The sequence below is a fragment of the Equus quagga genome, chromosome 7 (assembly GCF_021613505.1).
Source record: "Equus quagga isolate Etosha38 chromosome 7, UCLA_HA_Equagga_1.0, whole genome shotgun sequence".
Lineage (NCBI taxonomy): Eukaryota > Metazoa > Chordata > Mammalia > Perissodactyla > Equidae > Equus > Equus quagga.
The window spans coordinates 60,536,566-60,561,849 of record NC_060273.1 but is presented as its reverse complement, the minus strand read 5'-3'; the positions used below and the strand labels follow the sequence as shown (position 1 = coordinate 60,561,849).

The window sequence follows — 25,284 nt, the reverse complement described above, 5'->3', positions numbered from 1 at the left end:
ATAAGGAATTTTAGTACATACAAATATAAATCTTCTGGACATTAAAAGAATATTATTCACAAAGTTATTACACAAGGAAATGTTTGCAATATATGACAAAGGGTTAAGAGCCTTAATACAGAAGAAGCTCCGACAAATCAGTAAGAAAAAAAATGAATCCTTCAATAGAAAAAAAATCAATAAATGACATGAAAAGACAATTCAGAAAGAAGCACTACAAATGGCCTATAAACACAAAAGTATTTGAGATAGTTACCTGGGAATAAAAATTTTAATTAATCAAGGAAATCATCAATTTCACCTAACAGATTAGCAAAGGTCAAAGGAATGAACATACTGAGGGAGATACCCAGGATGGATCTGTGTGTGTGCAAATGGAACTCTCATACACTGGGTGGTGCGAATATAATTTAGCACTTTTTTAAAAGAAGCATAGCTTTGTAATATGTATCAATATCTACAATGGACATGCTCTGGGTTCCAGTAAGAATTCACTTCTAAGAATTTACAAGGGAAATAATTTTACAAGAGCATCAAATATGAATACACAGAAATGTTTAATACAGTTTAGTTCATAATAGTAAAAATCCCCCAAATAATCATAATGTCCATGAACAAAGGATTGATTTAATAAATATGGTGCAGCCATACAATGAAATTCTATGCAGTCATTGGATATTATGTTGCAGAAAAATTTTAGATGGCATCAAAAGTTGTGCACAAAATGTTAAGTGCAGAAATCATATTATAAAACATAATATATAATACTATCTGATTATATTTCGTGCACATGCATGTGAATTCCCAAGAAGTCTTGAGGTTTAGCAATCATTAGCTAATAATATTCATTTCTGGGTGATGGCATTAGTTGAGATCTTCACTTTTCATTATAATTTATTTTATTATTGATTTTTATATAATGCACAGAAATAAGTAATAAAACAACTCAGATTAAAAAATTGAAAACTCCTAACAAAATTATATGACAAATTTACCTGCTTTACAAAGCAAACATAACAAACAGTTGCATGTTACCTTAAATCCTTCATTTAATTTCCTTCATTTCCAAATATAGAAACTCCAGACCAGAATTTAAGAAATTTGACCAAGGTTTTATCATCAGTGACAAATTCAGGACAAACCCAGAACTTCCCAGGCCCTGCTTTTGATATAAATACTGACCTTTTCACAATAACTATAGAGGTAATCTCTTAATAACATGCAATAGCATATTTTAGTCCAAGGATTGTTTGCTTTCAAAAGAAATACAGAACTTAGCAATTTTTTAAAAATTCTATCCATTCATATATTCATATATATATATATATATATATATAGTTTTTATATATATATGCTATACATGGCCTACTTTTATCCCTAAGTTTTATCAACCCAGTTATATATTCTATAAAGTAGAAAAAAAGAAAAGAGATTAGAAATATTTTGTTTAAACCACAAATTTTTCACATTCTTGAGGAACAGAAATGTATTCAAACTGAAGTTTTTGGATTGACCTGAAATACATCACAATTATTATTTCACACAAATGCTAATCATCATTTTACTGAGTATTCTGAGACATGTACCACCTCATTAAAATAACAAGAAAGATATGAAGGGCTGATAGTTTCCCGGTTCTAAAAGTCTCTCATCAAATTGAGTCAAAATTTAATTTTCTTCTTAATTCTCAGGATAACCATATACTTTCTTTCAGAGCAGTTTTTTGTTTTGACCAAGAATTGAATTCATTCCCCACTGATGAAACATGATTTATAACAACCAAGAAAAAAGTAAATGATAAACTTCAATTTATCCACAAACTCTAATGATGCTGAAAGTGATAACTATTATTTTAATTAATCTCTAAATGACTTAGACTTCTTTTGTATATTACGGATTTTATTCTTTATGTTCTATTTGTTTGGTTTTTGCAAATTTCCTAAAAGTCATCTGGGGAGCTGGAATGTGGAATATTAACAATCATTTAGGGAGATGATGAGGGAGGCAGGTCCATTCAACTTTTTCAACTCCCTCTTCCTTTAACTTGAGAATAACAAAATAAATGTGATAGAGGACAATTCAGACTCAAATTCTAGTCCTAGCATTATCTAGCTGTGAAATAAAGGAAGGTTGTGTTGTCTTGATTCTAATAGGTTTAACTCACAGAAATCTTCTCTCAGTTTACCCATCTGTAAAATGTGATGCTACTTCATAGAGTTTTCGAGCATTAAATATGAAATCATTGAAAAATTACAATTCATTTCATAGAAGTTTCTCAATAAATGGCAGTAATTTTCAGTAGTGTTATTAATCATAATAAAATATATCCCAGTTATATGTCAAAAGTATAATGCAATTTTTCAAATCCTGTTTTTCAATCACCTTTTTAAATTATTTGTTTATAAACTATCAAATGTTTAAAAGAACAAAGAGAATCCACATGTACTTGGATATTGTTGATTCCATATCATGTAAATTCCAAAGGACAGTCCCTGACTATATACACATCCTTACATGGCAAACTCTTGCTTCATATTTTACATAATATTCATTTATACTAAACAAAATCCAGCTACTATGTAAAAAAAGGCCTTCTTCTCTTTCTCAACTATTGAAGATGCATTACAAACTCCTCACAGATAGGAACCACATATGTTTATCCCTCTCTCGTCTTTGTCTCTGGGTCTATCTGTCTCCCTCTCTCTCTTTAAAGCCCCACAGCATTAAGTAGCATTTGGTTTAATCAGGTTTGTTCTGGCGAGGGCTGCACTATGCACTAAAACAACAACAAAATGGGAAACCTGGAGTTCCAGGATTTTGACTATTTTCTTAAATGACAGCATAAACCATTAAGAGGTATTTTGTCCAAATCTGGGAATTTTACAACCAGGAAACATTCATAACACTCATCACTTTACCTAAAGCATCCTAAGGAAAGAAAGTTCCATTACAACAAATTTCCACCTAAGTGTTCTACCTGTAATGATCACAGTCAGTTTGGTAAAATAACAAGATAAAGCCATTTTATAATGTGGTTCTCAAAGCTGGCTCATTAAATAGATAAGAAGAGTTTTGTGGTGTTAGAAATTGAGCAATTAAGATATTAAAATGATAGCTGACCTTCCCAAATAACCAGGGAATAATATATTTGCCAGAAAATATTACTTTGTGAAAAGCAACTGGCAAATGATTTTATTCAGATTTCTTACAGAACAGAACTTGGTCCCCAAAACCTGAAGTCTAAAATAAAGCATGCAAAAACATGAAGGAAATATGGGAATTCTTTGTTTTTCTTGTGGTCCATAATTCTATAGCTGTTTCATATGTAAATTTGGCAAGTACTTAAAATATTATGACTTTTAAAATAACAAGAGTATCCTTCTCTAGTAAATTCTGTTGAAAAAATGGTTGGCCACACAGGCATACTAATGTGATGCAAGTAAACACTTATGAGCATTCTTCTAACACATAAGCAGGAGGCAAATTTACACAACCTAGCAGATCAGCCCCACCAACGTCGAAAGAGAGTGTTGGCTTAACAGTGCTTGAAAGAAGAATGATTTATACAACTATCGACCAGAGAACACTTCAAGAGATCTTCAGTCTACTAACTCAAATGCTCATTTGGCAAAAGAAATGGAAATATGTATTTACAAAATAAGTCTGGAAGTTTCTTTATAGGTCAAGAAAAACAAAGAGAAAAAGTCTTAAATTTCATTTTTGGAGCCTTGTGAATTCAACAATGATAACTACACACAATGGTGATTAGATTTTACAATCTAATAATTGTCACCTACTCACTTATATTTAAAACTCTTTCATATCTCTGCTTCCTATTTTATGATACTCTTTAGAATGGCCTACAAATCATTTCATTTCAGATTAATGTTAAAAACTATTGCTTGAAAAATCTATAGTCAATGAAATGTCAACGCCCTCACAAAAACTGACAATTTTTAAAGATGATCTTTGTATATTTCTTTGAAATCCAGTTGTCTGATCAGAAAGTCCTTTGTCAATCCAGTTAACTTGTAGTCCTAAGAAGCAGGAAGATCCAATGATTATTTCAAAACAAACGCTCCTTCCTCAAAGCAATGAAGAGCACATTCTCTAAAACACTACTTTTTCTGTTGATGCTTTAGAAGTTGCAAGGTAGAAATAACAGGACTGTTTCCACAGAGAACAGGAATAACCTTTGTATTATCTATATTACAAACCCTACTACCTAATATTTCCCATTAGAAGAATGATATGCAGAAAAAAAACAGACTTTAGTCTGTTTTCCATTAGTATCCACTGTACTCTTATTTTCATGGGAAATGCAAAACTCTAAAGCAGTGTCAAGGTGAGTATGAAATGAAAATATTATAGCTTGTTTATATATGTTTTTATCAAATCCTCTTTAACTTTCTATTTTGGATATGTTTGATAATGTACATTACATATTACTGCATAGATAAATAAATAAATATGCATTTATCAAGCAAGTTAAGTAGACAGAAGTTCACTTTTCATAATGCAACTGTCATTTCTATGCAAAATAAAATAGCAGACTAAAAAGTGACTTTTAGGAAACATTTAATTAAGAGAGAGGCATATAAAAGTCAGTAGGTAAACACGTTTTTAAAATTTTGATTTGATGGTCTTGCACCAATTAAGCACTAAATTACTGATCCTTAGAGGAGCAATCTCAAGAGGCTTAATCACTGAGACCTTAAGTTTAAGTATATACTTCAAGAATTATAATTAGGCGGCCATAAATAATTTGCAGGAAGCTATTTCAGGGGCGTTTTACGTCCATGTCAATGTGTAATGCTGCTACTAAACACCAATCACATAGCTATCTTTCTTAACGAGGCAGGAATAGACATATCATAGTATCCTGAAATGTATATTAAAATATCAGTATTTCTGATATTTTTCAGACATCTTAAAACTAAATAACTGATGCAACTATTATCAATTTCTTCATAGTATTAAACAATGTGTCAAGTGCTCATCCATCGCCCCATTTCACAAACTTTGTCCAACCTTTCTAAATATAGAATTATGATTATTTTCATCATTTGTTTCAATCAAATTAATGTGGAGTTTTCAAAGGTAGAAAAATACAAATCAGTGCTGGAAAATGGTTTTCAACTTTCTCATACTTACCCTTAGTAAAGGTCCCCAGTATTCCACTTTATTCTTGTGAAGATGCCCAAGACTCTCTTATCATGTCATAGCATCTACTCAAGAAATTTCAGTGTCTCCTCTGCACAGCTGTCAAGGTCCTATGCAATTAAACTTCACCCTATATATTCATACCCTACATATGCAACCTACCATTCCTATCCAATTAAATTGGTTGTGCAATCTTAGAAATTATATAATCCCTCTAGTTCTTAGTTTCTACATTGGTAAAAGAGAATGATAATACTTTACTACCTAGCTCATAGGATTTTTGTGAGCATTAAGTGAGATAGTCATACGCACTCTAAATTTTATTTTTGCAATATTATTATTGCTAACATGCAATGGCTTTCTTCATGCTGTCTACACCCCAACACACCCTCCCACAAGACTGTTCTCCTTATTTTCCATCTATTCGAATTGCACTGATCCTTTTTGCCCAATTCAACTCTCCTTCTTCCATGACGTCTTCTTCTACAAATCTCACCCACTCTGACCACTTAGATCTTTACAATCACAAAAACCCATATTATAACTAGAAACCAGACAGTTATCAAATTTCTTTATTAGTGATTACAACTTCACTATAAAATTGCTGTTCCTCAAAGACTGCCCCTCAGATAATATGTGTCAAATCATATGGAGCGCTTTTAAACATGCAGATTCCTGAACCCGATCCCATAGCTACTGAATCAGCTTCTGGATAATATGAATACTAACACTAGACTCAGATGATTCTATTACATAGCAAAGTCTGAGAATCACTGTCAAAACTTAGTTCTCAACCTTTTATTTTGATTCCTCTACCTGACGGATACACCGCTCTCCAACACCACATCCCAACACTCTTCTTTCCAGCAACTCTCACCTCCCTCTTCAGTTAATAAGAATAATCCTTCTCAGCTCTAGAGAGAGCCTTGGCCCCTGTGTAAGAACCATTTCATATCCTTCCACAATCCAACCTAACTGGCGTAGTGCTGGTTAAGTTAGCAACTGATAAATACTTCTTGGTAACCTGATATACTGCAGTCCTTCAACTACCTCTTCAACAAGTTCATTCAATCCATATTTGTTGAGCATCTACTAATTGCCAGGCATTGCCCTAGGCACTGAGGATACACACAGACATTCTCCATGCATTTGCACACCACAAAATCCCTGATCTTCTTTCATAGCTTACTTATACATCATTTTTCTAAGATACATGTAGATTCACCTTAAAAACTTCATTAATTTAATTGTTGCTGTTGTGTTAGGAGAGAAGTTATTTTATCCTCAATTGCCCAGACAATTACTTCTAAGTTAAGACCTCTTGGCAGGTAGGTGGGTGCCAAATTATAGAGCAAGGAAAATGAGCCTCGGCAATAAAACGCTGATAGAATGTTAACAAAATGAGCATCAGCAAGAGCCAGTGGCCTAAGACATCCCCATATTTTTCCATATAAATAGGGACAGAATAATATAAACCCACTTCTCTTCTTGTTTAATAAAATATATATTTTGCAAATAAAATGCACAACTGGAAGCAACATATAAATCTTGTGTTTGTATCTTTTAAAAACTCATTATCATCTTATTTCTTATTCCTCTTTTAACCATCTGTTTCCAAGTGTTTTCATGTCACCCAAAATATAAACTGATTTTTGAAAAACTGAGTAGTAAGAGGACAGAAACAGAGTAAAGAATAACTGTGTAAATACGACTCAAGTTGATATATAAAACTTTAAAAATTTTTTCCATTTATATGGCATTTAAATCAAGTTCTCTGTTTCGTAGGTGATTTATATATTACTGTTAATAGTGCATAAGTAAAAGCAAATATGTTTATTTTCAACTAACCTATAGCTAGCATTTTGACTAATAATCTATATATTATATAAATTATAATAAATATAATAAATTATAAAATACATATTTTATATATATTTTAAAAATCTTTTTTCAAAAATGCAGAATGAATAAAAAAGAAAATGTCAATACACTCACACATTTGTAAGATCATGAAAAAATACACACCAATTTATATTGGTGGGAGTAGAAATGTGTATTTTTTTAATGAAAGCGTAAAACTGTAAAAATACTCATGGTCTCTTAAGTGAAAATGTAGACTTAAAATTCTCTCTACAAAATAACTAAGTGCAATGTGTAAAATATCAATAAGCAAACAGAGAAGAACCAGAAGGTAATATAGGCAAATTAAAACAGTTTTAACGAAGTGATGTCAATAATTTTAGCTTTTGATGTTTGTTGGTATTTTAAAATTGGTTTTGTCACAATGTACCATCAAACATAAATGAAAATGGCAATTAAGCACAAAATCCATTACTCAATCAGAAAATTCCTTCTCTACTCTAGTTACTTGGAGACAAAAGCACACCACCATTCTTTACACCAGTGGTTCTCATCTGGGGACAATTTTGCCCCCCAGGCCACATTTAGAAATTTCTGGAAACAGTTTCGATTTTCAGAACTGCATGGATACCTCTGGCATCTGGTAGGTAGAGGCCAAGGATGCTCCAGCCTCCTCACAACACAGAATTCTCTGTCCCAAAATGCCAATAGTGCTGAGATTAAGAAACCCTGCTACAGAATGACTAAAAAACCTTCAGTCAGTGCCCTCCCCTAAGATTGAGCCCCTCCTCCCAAAGTTGAGATAAACAGTTACTCTGATTTACATTCTTATAGGAATGCCCATGACCACTTAATCATTTGAGTGGGGGTGGGGGTGGGGAGGGCACTGAAGCACACATGATACACTTCTAAAATATGAAACTTGAGCTACTTCCCTTGCCTGCCCTCTCTTGAAGAGTAAGCCTATATTCAGATCTTTATTTCATGCCACAGTCAAGCAAGAGCACTGTTCAGGGTACCCACAAGGCAACAGCAAAGGATTTGCCCTAAGAGTAAACCAAGAGACATAAATTTATAAAGTGTCAATATCAAGTGTCATAGTTGTTTTAAAATAGAGGAATAAATTTTTTAGAGATATAACCTTTATAATGAAACATTTATATTATGTGGGGTGGAGGAAGAAAAGATAGGAGAAGAGAAGAAAAAAACTCAACTATCTTCAAGAGAATTATTTGTAGGAATAATGTACCAGAAATCACAAAAATGTGTTCTCAATGGAAAGAAGTACAATTGAAACTGTGGTCTTAATAAAGGAAAAATAGGGAAAGAGTGTGGTCTTTTCACATAGTATCCACCCACAGCCTAAAACTACTGAGACAGTTTACAATTCTGGAGTGTATACCAGCCAAAATTTCTTGACAATGATTGGCCTTAATGGTTCTCTGCCAGATTCTGCTGAAGCAATAGGAAAATTATTAGACAACTTAAACAGCACCCATTCGTAATGAAATAAATTATGACACAGCAATACCCTCAAGTCTTCACAATCTTATATAAGTCTTCCTGTATTGCTTGGCTTAAATTGTGCTCAATAAATGTAATATAAATAAATGTAATACATGTATAATAAATGTAATATAAGTTTCTTAAGGATGCGGACCACGTCTTATATTTCATGCACACTGAATGACGTACCTACTTGAAAAAATCATTTGAATGAAATTAAGATATTTTTCAAGGTGGAAAGGTCAGGAGTAAACGTAACATCCTAGAAAGGATTAGTTTATCTGACCCACCTATTGTTTCCAAAAAAACAAGAATAAAAACCAACAACTACAAGAAAACAGGGTCCTCAAGGAATGGAAATGAATTTTTAAAATGAGGCCTTCTACATTTAAAAGTACAGTATAACTGATGGCTAAAATTGAGGGATGTGTAGTTATTGCTAGCTGTGTGACCTTGGTCAAATCAGTTAACCTCTCTGGGCCTCAGGTTCCTCTTTTGTAAATAGGTTGGTGGAAGCCATCTCACTCTTTATATAGGAGGATTGGATGAGATGCATGTCAACAGAACACCTGCACGAGTTCAGGACTCAATAAGCCATAGCTATAATTATTTTATAAAATTAGTGTTATGAAGAAGGTAGAAAATGTTGGGCAGGAGGAGGCCAGAGGAAAGAGAAGGGAGAGGAGGAGAAGTAAAAGAAGAGAACACAACAGCTTGTTAAGATTGGGTAGGAGAGCCTCTAAGGATAATTGGTTTAGAATTAAGCCGGTCTGTGGTCACACTCCCTTCACCATGCTTCATGCTTCCTGACTATCCTTCAATATGTGCTGAGTTACCTCATTTGCCCATTCTCCAAGGCAGCCAATTTTACCCTCCTCTAATCTCAATAGGAATTGTCTCCCAAGTCATAGAGAATATAGAAGTCTTCAATCAAGGAGGCCTCTAGTTTCCTGTCCCACTACGCCACCGCACTCCTGCTTTGTATCTGCAACCTGCCCCCTCTAAAGGATACTTCTCCAAATCACAGATGACTCCTTTGATCAAGTGCCCTCTCCCCACCTCACTTCAGATCCGAACTTTTCAAAAGTGTGGTCGTCAACCACTAAAACTCCTCTTGCTACGATTTACATTTTACCAATGAGCTCCTGTTACTCCATCTGGAGGACAAGTCTCAGACTTACCGCAGCCGATCATTGTGGCATCTCCCACAGCTGGCCCTTTGCCTCTTTTTTAACCTGTCCTGTGCCTCATCTTCGGAGACATTGCTATCTGCAGGTTCTCCTGCTCACTCTCTGACGGCCGCTTAGCTGCTTACTCATCTCCTTCGTGGACTCCTTGTTAGTGTTTCACCACTGAAACTACAGTGCTCACCATATCTCCATTTCTAGCTGTCTCCTCACTTTCTCTTTTTAATTTTATCCATTCCTATAGATATAAGTACCACTTATATGCTGATGATGTCCAAGTTCACCTCTCTAGTAATGACTTCTTACTTGGCTCTAGACCTGTACTTTCCAATCACCTACTGTTTATCTCCATTCAGAAATTCCATGTGTCTAGGATAGACAGCATTTCCCAAATTGAACTGTCTATTTGCATGCTTCTTCCCATCCCCCCACCTCAACACAAATAAATGACAATAAATGACACCACCAGAAACTTGGGATTCTCCAAGAACTGTCCCTTCTACCTTGTAAATGCCCTGATTTTATATCTTCTCCTTTACATTTCTGCCTTAGTTCATCAGTCTTTCCTGGATTGTGGCAGTGGGTTTTCATCTCATCTCCCAACCTTAGGTCTTGCTCCACCCTCCATACTTCAGAAGCATCTTCCTGAAGAGTGAATCTGTTCATGTGATTCCCCTGTTGATGTCCTTTCTTGGGGCCCTACAGCCTTTAGAACACAAATTACAGTCTTCAGCAAGCCATAAGAATGATCATCATAATTTGATCACCACCTATGACCTCAACACCTCCTCAATCCCACTCCCAACTCCAGCTATTTTAAGATATTTGCAAGTCTCTAAGCCAATTTATTTTTCCTCTGCCTTATTCTCCTATATGCCTTTCTTTCTGCTAGGAATATCTATCCATAGACCTCTGACTCCCCATCTTCACCTAATCATTTCTATGTAAATACCTCAGTATTCTGTACTCCCAATATGCTCTGTCTATTTCCTCTTCCAAAGCACTTAGGATCCTACAATGTGATTCTTTCTGCATTGGCTGATTTAAACAGTGAATGCCTTGAATTTGAGGCCTATGATTCTATGCTCTATTTCTCCACATATATGGTATAGTGTCTAGTGAATAATAACAAATTACTGCTATGGAAACAAACAGTTCACTCAATATTTGTGGCATTTGCCAGGAGTCAAACACTCAACCAAATATTGCATATAGAGGCAAACAACATGGGGAGAGATACTATAACATTGTCCATATGATTTTATAAACATGAATTAGGAAGGCAGAATAAATATGTAACACATAAGGTGACTTGAAATAACAAATAACAAATGAATGGTGAAATCAACACGTGACAAAAGAACCCATGGGAGATACAGACCACTAGGTACTCAATTGGCTGCTCAGAAAAAGTTTTAGGGAAAAGGTAAGACATGCTAAGCATAAGTACAGTAGGAACCTTCAGTAGAAATGAAAATAGTGAATACCTAGATACTAAGTTTCATGAGGTCAGGGGACAGACAAGTTGATCTTGTTCACTTCTCTGTCCACAAGGCCTAGCACATGGCCGAATCATAGTAACCACTAAATAAGGATTTGTGTTGAACTGAATTTTAAACTGTGCAGCTGGTGATGCAAGAAAACATCTGTTAAAAAAAAAAAAAAAGGCAGCACTTTTCTCCATTCGCCATTCCATAAAAAGGTAATTTGTTATGTGTTTACTAGAACTCTTTCCTCAAAAGTAAAATATTGCTTCACTCTTTGGTTGGCAAATGCGTTGTTTCAAGATGGAGAAGAATTTGCTTTAAATGAAGAGAGAGCTATTTCAGTTCATAATCCTCAAAGCCAATTTTGGATCTTAAAATGCACTTTTCATCAAAGAATCTTAACAAAAAAGATTCCTGCCAATTTAACCAAGACATCTAAAAATATTTCATTCTAAAGCTAAGCTTCCTGCTCAGGAACATTCTAATTGAGATCACGTTCTTCCAAAGATCTTCCTTGGGCCGACAGTCACCTGAATCACACAGCCCAGAGACCATCACCACCTTCCTGAGCAAGAACTCACAACTGCACGCCATTTTGGATTTCTGCCTTTTCCTTACATGGATACTGGATTTCCATGTTTTCCTGGAATTTCTTTGTACCCAACAGAACTGTTATAATAAACCAAACCAGAGACGTGTAACTATGAGTTGGAAATCAACTTAATATGTCCTCTTTCATTTCAAACATAAGGAAACTGAGACCCAGTAATGTACATTACTGACCCAAGTACACTCAGGGCAGTAGCTGGAGGGGACACAGGCTCTCTTGATATTCACTCTTCTACATCAAGCTATGTTCATAGGACACCGATGCTTTCACATGTGTCATTTTATTAATTCCAGTAGTCACCTGAGATAGGTAAAACGGGACTAATCTTCCTCTTTAACAGGTGAGGAAATTGAACCCAGTCTGGCTGTGAATTCCCTCAGGATGACTAAGCAGCAGAATCGGAACTAGTATTCAAGAATTCTGACTCACTTCAGGGTCTTTCTATCATTGTCAGTTACCAGGAACACCACATTGACATGAGCCTCTTTCCTTTCAGTGCAAATAATTCGAGGACAACTTTAATGGTCTGGTGTCTGGCATTCTTCAAAAGAAGATTTGCTATAATAAAAAGAAAGTTGCAATAACCAGAGGCCGCAGACCACAAAGGATAATGAAGAAGAAACACATGTATCAATGAATTTTGAAGTTTCACTTAAATAATCAATCAACCATTCTTTCAGAACTGAATCTAATCAAAAAATTCTAGCTCTTTTAGACCTGTATACAGGGAGCAATATGCCATAAACATCTTATTTTATTTAGACATCAGTGATGAAATTTCCCATCTGTTGCTTCAAATCAAATAACCAAATCAAAAACGATCTTTCAAAAAATAATAACATACATCACAAAATTTATCTTTGAAGGATTAAAGTCACTATGATTGCTAGCTGAAATAAGTGTTAATTTTTCAACAAGTAGAAATGTGCCTGGACAAGTCCATGTGTGTTAGCAGTAGGCTAAGAAAGGAATCTGCCCTGGAATTTTTAACACTAGGTTCTAATCATTAATGCTGCAATACTGTCCTATTTACAACCTGACATTTGTTTTTGCACTTTCAACATCCCATGATTTTTCAACAACAGTAAATAGCTCTAACAGATGACACCTCGCCTTAGCTGGATCTATATTTTGACTAGCAGGTCTTGGCATTGTGTCCAGCTAAGATACCTCTCCAAAATGCTACATGCAGGTAAAAAATGCACAAAACTTAAGAAGGAGAAAAAACTCACAAGCTTCTACTACTCTAAACAATTTTGGGAAATAATACATCTAAGTTCTTTAACCCATTGCAGCAACTTCTAATCATCTCATCATTGTCTCTTCGGGTTCTAAATATTTCTTAATTTTTGCCACCCAAAAAAGTTTGTGATGCTCTAAAGAGGGAAGTGCTAAGATAAAACTTTGGAGTAGAAACGAGCATAAATAAATCAAAATGCAAAAGAGAGGAGTCTAATTCAACCCCATGTATGATACACAGAACCACACCTGATTTCTATATTCCTTAGTTTTCAGCAACACAACTTAGATTTAACTACTTGGGACTTAGGAGGTATCCACAATAGGAAATTTTTTATTTTTATGGTAAAACTCAAAATAGAAACTGATGAAAGACCTCTAAAATACCATAAAAGTGAATATTCACATATCTGAGAAATTAAATATTTTCCCAAGAAATAAATATTCTCTACACACACAGGGGATTTTCATATTGTATGGGGAATCTGTGAGCCTAAATCATCCAATATTGTCTTTTGTCTATGTTTATATTCTATATGATAAATCTTTCCCAATAATTAGAATATTGGAAAATATATGCCACTAAAACATACTGAAACAGTTCAATATTTCCTGGGGTAGTCATAAGACATTTCATAATCTTGTGATATCTCAGGATTATCACCTATCTCTGGACAGTGTATAGGAACTAAGCTGGTTATTTGAGCTTCCTTTTTATTTGAATTCTTGGGATGTGAAAATTGTGTAATGTTGAGAGCATGTCCACCCCCGAGCTCTTCGGCTCTCTTGAGTTAATCAATAAATGTCCTAACTTTCAAGTCCTCATGGCTGGCTTAGAAGTTTTGCATAAAACCTTACACACTACGCCCTCTGCTTTAAGAGTGGGTCACATTTCTAGGCACAACCATGCCACAACACAATCATTAAAGGTGCTGTGTGCTATCAGGATTGAAAGTAACACTGGCATCTTACATTCAGCTGTGCCTTTCTAAAGGGACTTTTCCAAAGGGAAAAACATCAAAAACACAGGGTAGAAAAGTCACTGGAGAAATGGCCCAAGTAAGGGGGGGTATCTGGGACACTTGCCATTGTCTTGTATGTCTGCAGTGCCCCAGCATGGGCAGCAGGGGGCGCTCCTGCATGAAGCAAACCCCCCACAAGTGTTCCCCACTCGGGAACACCGTGCCTTTTTCCCTTAGGACTTACCCCAAGTCCAAGGAGGAAGACACGAAGGAGTGCTGCTGCCCATAAACTGTACAAGCATAGGACATACGGTGAATGACAGTGGAGAAGTGACCGCAGATGACACATGGGTCTGAGTCTGCCTTTGGAAAACAGGGTGGCCAATTTTTATTTTATTTATTTTAGTGGGCAGGAGGGGATAAAAGAGGCTGGGAACAATTGGCGGGGTGGGGGGTGGCGGTTTTTGCCATCAGCTATAAAGAGACCATCTCTGAAAGCAACAAGTGGACGACAGTATCCCAAGCCCATTTATTCAGTTTCTGGGCTACAGTTTAGTTTGTTTGTAGGTTATATTCTCTGTGAAATGTCAAATCAAAACCCTCCCCACTTCCCCTAACCCCACCCCAAACCCAGAAAATCACTTGATGAACCCAGTTTACCCCTGAACCTTAGGAAATGTGCTTTCTGCAAGGGATCTCCTGCCTGTGGCTGCATTTTGCATGTGAAAGTGTGCTGCATTTTATTAGCTCTATGCCAAGTCCCAAGTAGCTGAACAAGGTTGGAAAAATCCTTACAGACCAGAGAAAAACCAGCTCTGAAACCTCAAAACACAGTGGGTTCCAAAGCAAAATTCCCTGCCCTCACCCCCACTGCATACACACACTCACGCACACCCCACCCCCACAGCCTGGCTCCTTTCTCCTCCCTGCGGCCAAATGAAGGTCTGTGGAGACACAGCCATAAACCTCAATACTCACCATATTGACTTCAGAAACCATATCAATGCTGGCGATGTCAATGTTCATTCCCACAGCCACTGGGGGACCTGCAAACCAAGATGGCCAGCCACGTGATTTCTCAGAACTTCATTCATTCTTAGCAAGAGTTCTCTCCAGGCATGGGACACTGCCCCAAACCCCTCCTCACTGCTCATCCTCAAATTCTTCAATTCCCTGCTCCTTTTTAAAAAGGGTGGCAGGCACTCCTCTGGGAAATGCTCTATTGAACATGCACACACGTGTCCGGATGAGTGAGAGATTCCACCCACCTACCTATGTAGATGTCTCCAATACGTAGAACTTATAAAAGCACAGGAATGGTTCTATCCCAAGGGAATCTTACATATTATACTGAAACCCCCGCCTCCTCATTCTTTCCCACCGCCCCCTTCTGTGTGCAGATTTTAACTCTTTGAGCTTTCTTAGAGTCTGAAGCAAAATTAAACGGGCATAGCAGCGTATCTAAGCCTGCAGCGAGCGAAGTCCCTGGCCCTTTTCCCTCCTACCCTCATTATCCTCCAAGACCCCGGCCCCTCCCCCACCAGCCCATGCAGTGGGGCTTCCAGGACTGGATAATAACCTGACACCAGCCACTCTAAACCATGGCCAGAACTCTTCCAAAGTAGGAGGGCACAAAGGGTTAATGCCACTTCTCAACCAATTGTCTGCACATCTTGTCCTCAAAAATGTTCACAATGGCCTTCAGTAAGCCGGGTTCTCTGGACACATCATTAACTAAACTTAAGAGGTTTGTGTCTCAATGAAGCAAAGACAATGAGGCAAAGGATTTAAACAGTGAAGCTGAAGGACAGCGGCCACCAATTCACGCTAAGAGGGTCTCACTGAAAGAGCATGGAAGTGCTGGATAGTAACAAAGCAGCTCAAGTTTGGGTCACTTTCTCAATCTGGTAACACAGAGACACATTCAGTACACCACATGCACCCACAATGAGGGAGATGGAAGACACAGAGCGCACAAAGCTCAAAAGACAGCTTAGGCTAGAGCTGGGCTGTTTCTTATTTCCAAGGCAACCCCATTACCTCCAAAATCTGGTCTCAAACGAATGTCATAGCCTTTCAGGAGTCTATCCACCGTCTCTTTAACCAGCGACATATTACTAGGGTCATTGACACTACAGAAAGAAAAGATAATAAACAGGCATCAGTAAGGCAGCAGGCACAGCGTCTTCAGCTTCTATCTGATCCTCACTACAGATCCTTGCTCACAGAGGTATGCAGACAGAACCCTTCAAAGTGAGAAACGGAAAAGAGAAACGCTTGGCACACTTACCTCTGAGCACAGACAGCGGCGATTATTAAGGGGAATGACCAAATCCCAAAGTAGCCCTTTTTCCGGACTCTCCACATCCCTTTAGTTTTTGATGGGATTGAGGGTTTCACTGAAGAGAGGAGATCCAACTTAGTCTGCCCAGTGCAGTAATTCTAATGTGAGGCGCATGCGCACGGCGTACCAAAACATCAAAGGGGCAGCGTCGGATGCCTGGGACCGAGCAGATTTTCTTGTTAAGAAAAAAAAAAAAAATTAAAGGGGAAAAAGGAAAAACATATATATGTATAACATATACATATTTCAATAATATAGAGAGTCACCCCACAGGAGCACCCAGGGTAAAATCTTTGTTGTCCTTTCGTTAAGAGAAAAACAACTAGAGCGTCTGGTAAGTTTTGGTAGTTGCAGGAGGCAGTTTTGCACCTCGCAGGTTGTAGGTTGTGTGTGTGTGTGTGTGTGTGTCTCCTCATAAATATGCAAAACCAGATTAGGAATTTAGGGGATAGCAGGTGTGGAGTGCGAGCGGAAGATGGGTGTCTGGAAGCCCACTTCTGGTCTCAGCAAGCAGACGGGGGAGAGTAGTTTGAACTTTATTTCCTTGGCGGATAGGATCCCCTGCCTGGGGCGAGATAGGTGCTGGAGGTGGGGGTTGTGCGGCGGGGGAGGGGAGGGGATGGTGGGAGCAGGAGTCCAAGAGGGAGGGAGGAAAGAAACCAATGGGAGGAGTGCTGAGCAATCCGTTGGATTTGGGGTGGGATGGGGGGGTGGAGAATAAGAAATACACCCAAAAATAAAAAAGGAAGAAAGAAAAAGAAAAGAATCAAATGATGTCTCGTCTTTTCTAGGCGTCAGGGAGCAAGCTTTTCTTCACTACTCACGAGCGATTTCTTTCTCCTCCTCACCCTTTGCCCCCTATTCCCAGGGAAGAAAACCTCGGGGTCCCGGTTTCTCGCGGTGTGACGTGCCTGACCCGCTAGTCCGGATTATTTATAGCAATGGGGGTGGGGAACGAGGGAGCAGAAAGGCAATGCTGTCTCTCCAGGTTTCGGTCTGATTCTGCATTGGGAAACTATTAGTAGGGAGGGTGGGGTTTAGATGAGGGGGTGATGGGACACGGGGGCGTGGAGGATACGGGTGGCAAGCGCCCTAGCATGGGTGCAGGGGGCAAGAGGGCTTGGGCGGCGACACGGTGCAGGAAGGGCAGGTGGCAGGTGGGACGCGCCTGGCGGGCCCCCCACGCCCCCTCAGAGCACGCGCACACGCGCGCACACGTGCAGACACATTGCTCCCCTCCTCTCCCCCGCCCGCCCTTCCTTACCTCGCCGGACTGCGCTCGCCTCCCACTCCAGCCGCGCGGAGCTGGCACCTCAGGCTGCTCTGCCCCAACCGGGGAGGGCGGGTGGTGGGTAAGGACACCTGGCTATTCAGGGGCTGTGATTCGGGCTGCGAAAAGCCAGAGTGGTCCCGAGAAGGATGGCAAAATGAGGAAGGGACCCAGGGGCCACCCGGGGACACCGCGTTCTCGCTGTCTTCGCGCCGCCTCGTCCCCTCTCCGCTTTCTGGAGCCAGGAGGGACTCGCACACCCCGAGGCTGCCTCTTCCCTCCGCCCGCGGCTTGGCCGGCTTGCTGCGGCCGCGGGGACAGGAGGAAGCAGCGAGCTCGCTTGGGGGTTGGAGAGGGACGAAGATCCTCGATTCACGGAAGAAAGCTTTCCTCGGCTCGAGGGAGAGAGAACGCGCGCGGGTGCCGGGAGGTGCTGCGAGGCTCGGGGCTTGGGGCCATCTGGAGCCGCCCGAGACCAGGGCGGACGACCCTCGGGGTACTCCCCAGGTTATCATGGACCCGGGAGGAGGCAGAGAGGGCAAATGCTCCCGCTCCCCTTCCCCCACTCCTTGGTGAATAACTGGAAAAGTCAGAGCTCAAACCGACATTCTGGACCCCAGGGCTTAACTTCTAACTCCTCCTCCTCCTAATCACTGTTACCATTCACTGAGCGCCTACTACGTGCCAGGAGTCCTTCATTCATTCATTCCTACAACAGTCCTAGGTTTAGCTATCACCTCAGTTTTCCCATATGATGCGTTTAGAAACTGGAGCACTGAAGCTAAGGAACATGCTCAAGGTCACCCAGGTGGCTGGAGATGGAACCAGGATTAGGCTCCAGAGCCAGCATCCCTAACCACTAAACGAGATAGCCTTGACTCCCACGTCCCCGACCTTGCCGGCTGCGGGCTCGCGGCTGCGGCGGAGCTCCCGGCGCCCGCGGGCCCTGGGCGGGCGCGCGCACAGCGCCAGGCTCGCCCCTGCGCGGGTCCCAGGAGGTAAGGGGGCGCCCGCCACCGCCCTAGGCAGCAGGGGCTCGTGATCTCCGCAGCACCTGGGGCTCCGCCGCGTTCTGGTCCAAGCTGCGCTCTTAACCCATTTACCTCTTGACCACCTCCCTCCTCCCTCCCCTAGGTCCCAGGGTCTTTGTGAGGCAGTTTAAGGGAATGGCTTCAAGGGAAGTGTGGAGACGGAAAGGCCACAGAGCGCGTTCCGAAAGCTCGCCTAGGATGGAAGCGAGCAGGAAGGGAGAGCTGTGTGCCTTCACCGAGTAGGGCGTTTCTGGCTTGGAGACAGGTGAAACCCAGCCCCGTCAATAGTGCTGGTCTACAGCGGGGCGGTCTGCAGGCTCCGGGACGCATAGGAGTCTGTCCAAAGAGAAACACGCGCAGAGAGAATGGAAATCTGTAACTCTCCTATCCATAATCACTTGCGTTGAGAGTTACAGGAATCTAAATGTATACCTAAGGCCCAAGAAAATTGCTGATTTTCCTCTTTCTCTTTACTCTCACACACAATGGGAATCTTTTACGCAAGCTAACTATGTTGAAGGGGAAAAAAGTTTGATTATTAACATTATACCGGAGGATCCCAAAGGAGTTTGAACTTCAGGTAACCAACCGGCTAAGCCCTAGAAAACTTCTCTTCTTCCTCTTGAAAACACCTCAGCAAAGGGTTTTCCTCTGACCATTATTTATTTACGTTGCAGTTTCTGCCCTGCCAGCCCCCATACTTAGGCGCACTTCAATTTGGGTTGAAAGAACAAAATTCAGTAAGCAGAACAAAACCTCGAATACTGTCATCCACCAATAATAATAGTAATAATAATAATAATAATGGCCCAGTGAATGGTTAAACAAGTATTTAGTGACGGCCTACCATATACAGAAGATTAAGGGAGCGGAGGGCAAAGAGCTAAAAGAAAAGTAACTTGCATCTCAGCAAGTAAAACAATAGCACAACACAAACCAAGAGTTTCAGAGGAACTGGAGGCAGACCTTTGGGTTCAAATCCCAGTTCAAAAATAGTATTTTTGTGACTTGAGCAAGTCACTTAACCTCTTTAAGCCTCAGTTTCCTCTTACATAAAACTGAGAATAAAAATAGTACCATTTCATTTGATTGTTGTAGGACGATGTTGATATATGTGCAGCATTGGGCATGCAATTAATAAATATTAGCAATTTTAATGAATAAGGCATAATGAATGAACAGAAAAGCAAACCAGGTTTAAGAGCATTATCTATAAAGACTGAGTAGACATAAATTTGGTGCAATTTTTATTGTAGATTGGCCTGAGAAGAGAGGAGCAGACATTTCAAGGGAATTAAGGTAAGGTAAAGAAGAGAATGTATTAAAGCCCCAAGTAGCAATCAAAAGGAGAAAAGACAAAAGAGTGTTTCTTCTCTTTTTGGTGGTAACATCTCAGGGATATATTTTACCACTAGCTATAACTAATATAATTAAAGAGATATTCCTACTAGTTACACAATCTGAGATCAATTTGTACCTAAAGTGAGTCTGTATTGTACAGCAGAACCAACACTAGGACATCTCTCTGCGTGACTTGCTGATAACGCTGCCTAGGAATGTAAAAATTGGAGCTGTAATGTGCAAGGGGGGGCACTGTTGGAATCTGGAGATGTGTCAGGTTACTGGAGAGCATCGTCCGTGATCCCAGATGTACAATGAGAAGACAAAATGTAAGTACTCTTAAGAGATCATGATTCATACACGTCTGAGTATAAAGCATGTAAATAGCAAGTAAAGAGAGTCACTAAGCATCTGCTGTTAGTCTGTTATAATATTCATTCGTTATTCAGTAAATATGTATTGGGCACCTATTCTATGTCAAACATTATTTGACAAGCATTGGGGATGATGTGTTGAAAATGTGGATGTGGCCCTTAGCCTCTTGGAGCTTATATTCCAGTGTAGGAAAGAGCCAATATAGAAGAAATAACAGATATAGCAGGTACTGTCAAGTGGGAAAGATTGGATATTATGGAATGCATAGCGGGTGCAAGTAGCTCAGTTTGAGGATTTGGGTAATACTTGCCTGGTGAAGTGATGCTTCAGTTGAGATTTGAAAGATGGGTTAGGCTAATGAAGAGTTGGGGAAAGAATGTTCCAGGAAGAAGAAATGGTATGTGGGAATACCCAGGGCCAGGAGAGGACAGCATAAATGAAGAATGAAGGAAGAACAGTAGGACTAGAGGACAAGGGTAAGAGAGGCTCCAAGAGTGATGTGGTTGGCTTGCTGAGGAGGAGTAATTTGGGACCATTGATAGGTTGAAGTAGAGGGCTGACAGGATGAGTTTTAATCTCACTGGAATCAACTTAATGTCTGTTGGGGATCTGTTATTGCAGGAATACAGGTGAGAGGTGATGTTGATCTGAATTAGGATAGTGACAGTGACGATGGAGAGAAGTGACTAGCGTTAAATGGGAGACCTGGCTAAACTGTGACAGATGGGATATGGGGAATGAGGGAGAAGGATTCAAGGATGACTCATACATTTCTGGTTTGAGTGGTGGGGTAGAAGAAAGTTGATGGGGATGACTCATTCAGTTTGTGTCATGATAAGCTTAAGGAACCTGCTATCCATCCAAGGTGCACTGGACATTTTGATATATGCACCTGAGGCTCAGAACTGAGGGTGAACTGGGGCCAATACACAATTTCCATGTTCCACCCTGACACTTTATTTCCTTCTTCTGCTGTAATTTTTCTCTTTGGAACGTATCAGTATCTAACATATTTTATTTTACCCATTGTAATTTCATCTTCCTACATGAAATAAAAGTTCAAAGAACCAGAGATTTTTGTCTGCTTTGCCAACTGCTGTATTCCAGTAGCTAGTGTCCGTAGTAGAAACTTAATACATATGTTTTAATGAATGAGTATATATTTGATGATCCTGAGGATGTAAACAGCTTAAATCATGAAAGTATATGAGACTTATGCAGGAAGGACGAACAGAACAGGAAGACTAGAGGATCTAGAAGAAAATCTTCTGGTAAAGGACTATGACAGCCATCAGAAGTGTCAAATTAGGACTGGCCCAAAGGGAGCCAGGGGATGGGGGGTGTTGCACCTACTATGGTGCAACCAAAGCCAAGGAAAGAGAATTTTCTGATAAGGAAAGACTAGCCAACTATATGAAATCCTTAAAAAGTTTTTATATTTTTGAATAGACATTACATGCTCATGGTGTAGAACTCAAAATGTAAGTCACTCTATCCCTCTGCCACTCTGATTTCCTCCCAAGAAACTAACACAATTCAGTTAGTGGGCGGTGGGGGTCACGTGGTGTTCTATATCATAGCCCGTCACCTGAAGAACAGGTATGGGATGAGTCCACAGGTACCGGGTCATCTTCCCTGACCTCCTGCTGCTGGTGAAGCATCAGCAATGATGATTTTGCAGGAGGTTCTCATGGAACGTCGGTTACCTGTTTTGCTGAATCATTCAAACATTTGTACTTATTATTTTTTAAAATGAATAACAGATCTCTTAGCTTTGAATATTGATTGGGGTCTTTTTAAATAGTGTGCAGAAATTCAGTGATATTAAAGAGTATGGTGAAAGTCAGAAATAATATGTAGAAAGAAAATATATGTTTATTACTCTCCGTACATACAATAGCACAACCTTGCTAATTATTAATAAAGTGTTGTCAGCTCTGTGGCTTCCTGAACCTACTGCAATATACAAATAAGAACCATTTTTAAATAACCTCTCCATATATCTAACATATGGATGCAACTTTATGTTTATGTGCTAAAGGATATTCCTAGAGTAATTTAATTTTATTAAATATTTTCTCCCTATTACTAGTCAAAAATACCTTTTACTTATTTGTTTGGCAAAACTTGCCTTCACAGACAGTGGAAAATAAAATTTCTCCTACATTACCATAAATTCCACATTATCAGTTTATGGCTTAATGGGGTTTTACTCTGCAGAATTAGAAATGTGAATTCTGTGCCCACTGAGTCCTGGCTCTTGCTCCTTCAGCAGGTATCACTAATATGAGACCTGAGTTTCCATAAAATTCTTGATCATAGTAAGCCTGATGACGTATCAATCAATTTAAATTATATAACTAAAAATATAACATGTAGTAATAATAACAAAATAATAATATCAATGTGTCAGATGCTGTTCCAAATGTTTTATATATAGTGATGCATTTAATCCTCACGATATGTCTATGAAATGTTAATTCTTATTATCCCCATTTTATATATGAGGAAACAGAAGCAGAGATTAACGAGCTGTAGGAGTACACATTTTATAAGAAAATATTGAAGAACTTGGGCCCTTCCTGATAACAACATGACTTTATAAATATAAGTCCTGTAGATTTGTCTGCTCTACAGTTCTCAACTTGTCTCACCCACTGAGCTAATATAACAGAAATAAAATCTTAGCCCAGACAAAGGATCTCTGCACCTAACAGAGATTTGATTTAACAATCAAACGACCAATAGAAAATTTTGAGAGCTGGAGTTACTGGACACCTTTTGAAGGAGTGTGCCTTTTAGCATCACCTCAGATTAATCGATCTTCAAGAGCACAGAAAAGTGTGCCTCAAAGCACAAAATGAAATTACTGATGCTCCAAATGGAGGTAAAATTGTTACATGAGGAAATGGCCTAAGTTCTGACACCAAGGGGATACTAACTTGTTTTCACACACAGTCTCAGCAGTAATGAAACACCACATCCCTATGCCAGAAAAGTGTAGAATGGGAGAGAAGTCCTTTTTACCAAGTACTTCTTGAGAATTGAAGGGCAGGAGAGGTGTGCCTTATCAATATAAGTAAATGAGCAACACTGATGCATAAGCAGTGACATTGAAGGCCCTAAGGAATAATTTGTCAGAATCTCTCTCAGGCTGATTTCTTAGGGATGGCCATTGAGAAATGGCCAAAGATAAGTAATCCAATGTGCAAAAAATGGAGTTTTCCAGAATGCGGGTCACACTACTCTGAGGCCTTTCCTGATGCTCCTCTTCCAAGACTATTTATCCACTAGATGCCTGAGTTAGAAACTCTAGGGTTTACAAGCCTTTTGAGAGCCCATAAAAAGTGTTGTAATTCTGAAAAATGTTCGTATTGACTCCAAATTAAAAAAGCAAACTGCAGTGTTGAAATTAATTAATGTTTAATCAAATGTCTATAAAATATAATACAATGTCTATAATTTAATTATAATTATAAATGTCTATAAAATATAATACAATGTCTATAATTTAATTATAATTATAAATTTAAATTTCATGTGGGAAAGGTACATTTGAATATACTTTGTATTATGTGTCAAGGGCCCTCCAAAAGTTAGAGGACTTGGTGTATCAAGGTCTTAAAAACCTCCAGCTGTCTCCAGCCTCAGGCAGGGTTAGTCTCGCCCTACCTGTATGTGTCTAAAGCCAATTGTGGTGTCTTGGTTTTTTGTTTTAGTTTTTGTTTTCTTCAAATCCCCTTTGGAAACATCTTCATTTGCTAATTCTACAAGGGACGTTTACTCTCATATCTGTTATTCCCTAAGCTCAGTGCGTCTGCCTAACTTGTATGAGGCACTCAGTAATTAATAAATTATAATTGTAATTATTATTCATAGCTAATACTTATTGAGTGCTTGCTTATTAGCTTTCTCACTCTGTGATGAACGCCAACAATTACGTATTTAATTCTTCGAAGCATATTATTCAGTGTTCTTGGGGTTGAAAGTGACAGAAACCAAACTCGAACTGGCTAAAGTTAAGTGGATATTAGGTCATGTAACTGAAAAAGTCAAGAGTGTTCTGAGTACAGGTGGAGTTAGAGGCTTAAACTATGTCATCTCCCAATTCTGTTTTATGAAAATTGACTTCACTCTCAGGCTCTCTTCCAAAGATAACCATCAGCTTCGCCAGTTTCGTAGCCCTGAAAGGATTAGAACTTTAGTAATTGCACCAAAACTACTTGATAGGACACTGTGGGGGCTTTATTCATGGTTTCACCTTCAGCCTATCACTTGCTGTGATTGCTGGGCTTGTCCTCACCCCTGGTCCTGAAGCTAGGGTAAACCATATCCAAACCATGTGGACTGTGAATGGCTTAAGAATGATTACCCCAAAAAAGATTATTAGTGTGCTGTTACCAGAAACAGGAGGAATGTGCTGAACAGAGAAAAGCCATAGATGTCTACTATATGTAGAATGGGTGTTATTACCAATAATATCTTTTTGATAAAGAATTTGTGACATGGAGGCTTGGATATGACTAGAAAAGGGACCCAGCTTACCATAGCCATCTTGCATGAATGTCCTTGGAACTGAGACCAATAAGGATGGATGAATGAACACATGAGTCTAGGAAATCTGATCAGATTCATGTCAAGGGTGGATGATTGCTACTAACATTTTAACAACTGACATAGTCATGTGTGAAACTATCACCCTGAAAACTGTTTAAAAATAGTCACGATATAACTGAATAAATATAAGTAACTACATGCAAGAATCAATAGAAAAATTTAATAAAATCATGAACAAGAATGACTAGGAATAGAGGATCCTTAATAATTAAATATTTGTGTAACAGACCTACAGTAAAACTATTGTAGTGTTAATGTCAAATAATTGCATTAGCTCCACTTATATTTAATA

General features: G+C 39.0%; 1 protein-coding gene across 1 annotated transcript in view; it reads right to left on the bottom strand.

Annotated features, from left to right (window-relative positions):
* The window catches only part of GABRB2 (gamma-aminobutyric acid type A receptor subunit beta2), a 241,907-nt gene extending 225,526 nt beyond the window's left edge, over positions 1–16,381 (bottom strand). Inside the window, exons 1-3 of the mRNA XM_046668471.1 lie at positions 16,305–16,381; positions 16,055–16,146; positions 14,993–15,060 (exon numbers count right to left, since the gene is read on the bottom strand). Of these exons, the coding sequence (XP_046524427.1) occupies positions 14,993–15,060; positions 16,055–16,146; positions 16,305–16,381 (237 nt within the window). The remainder of the gene's footprint in view (positions 1–14,992; positions 15,061–16,054; positions 16,147–16,304) is intronic.
* Between the last annotated feature and the right edge of the window lie 8,903 nt (positions 16,382–25,284).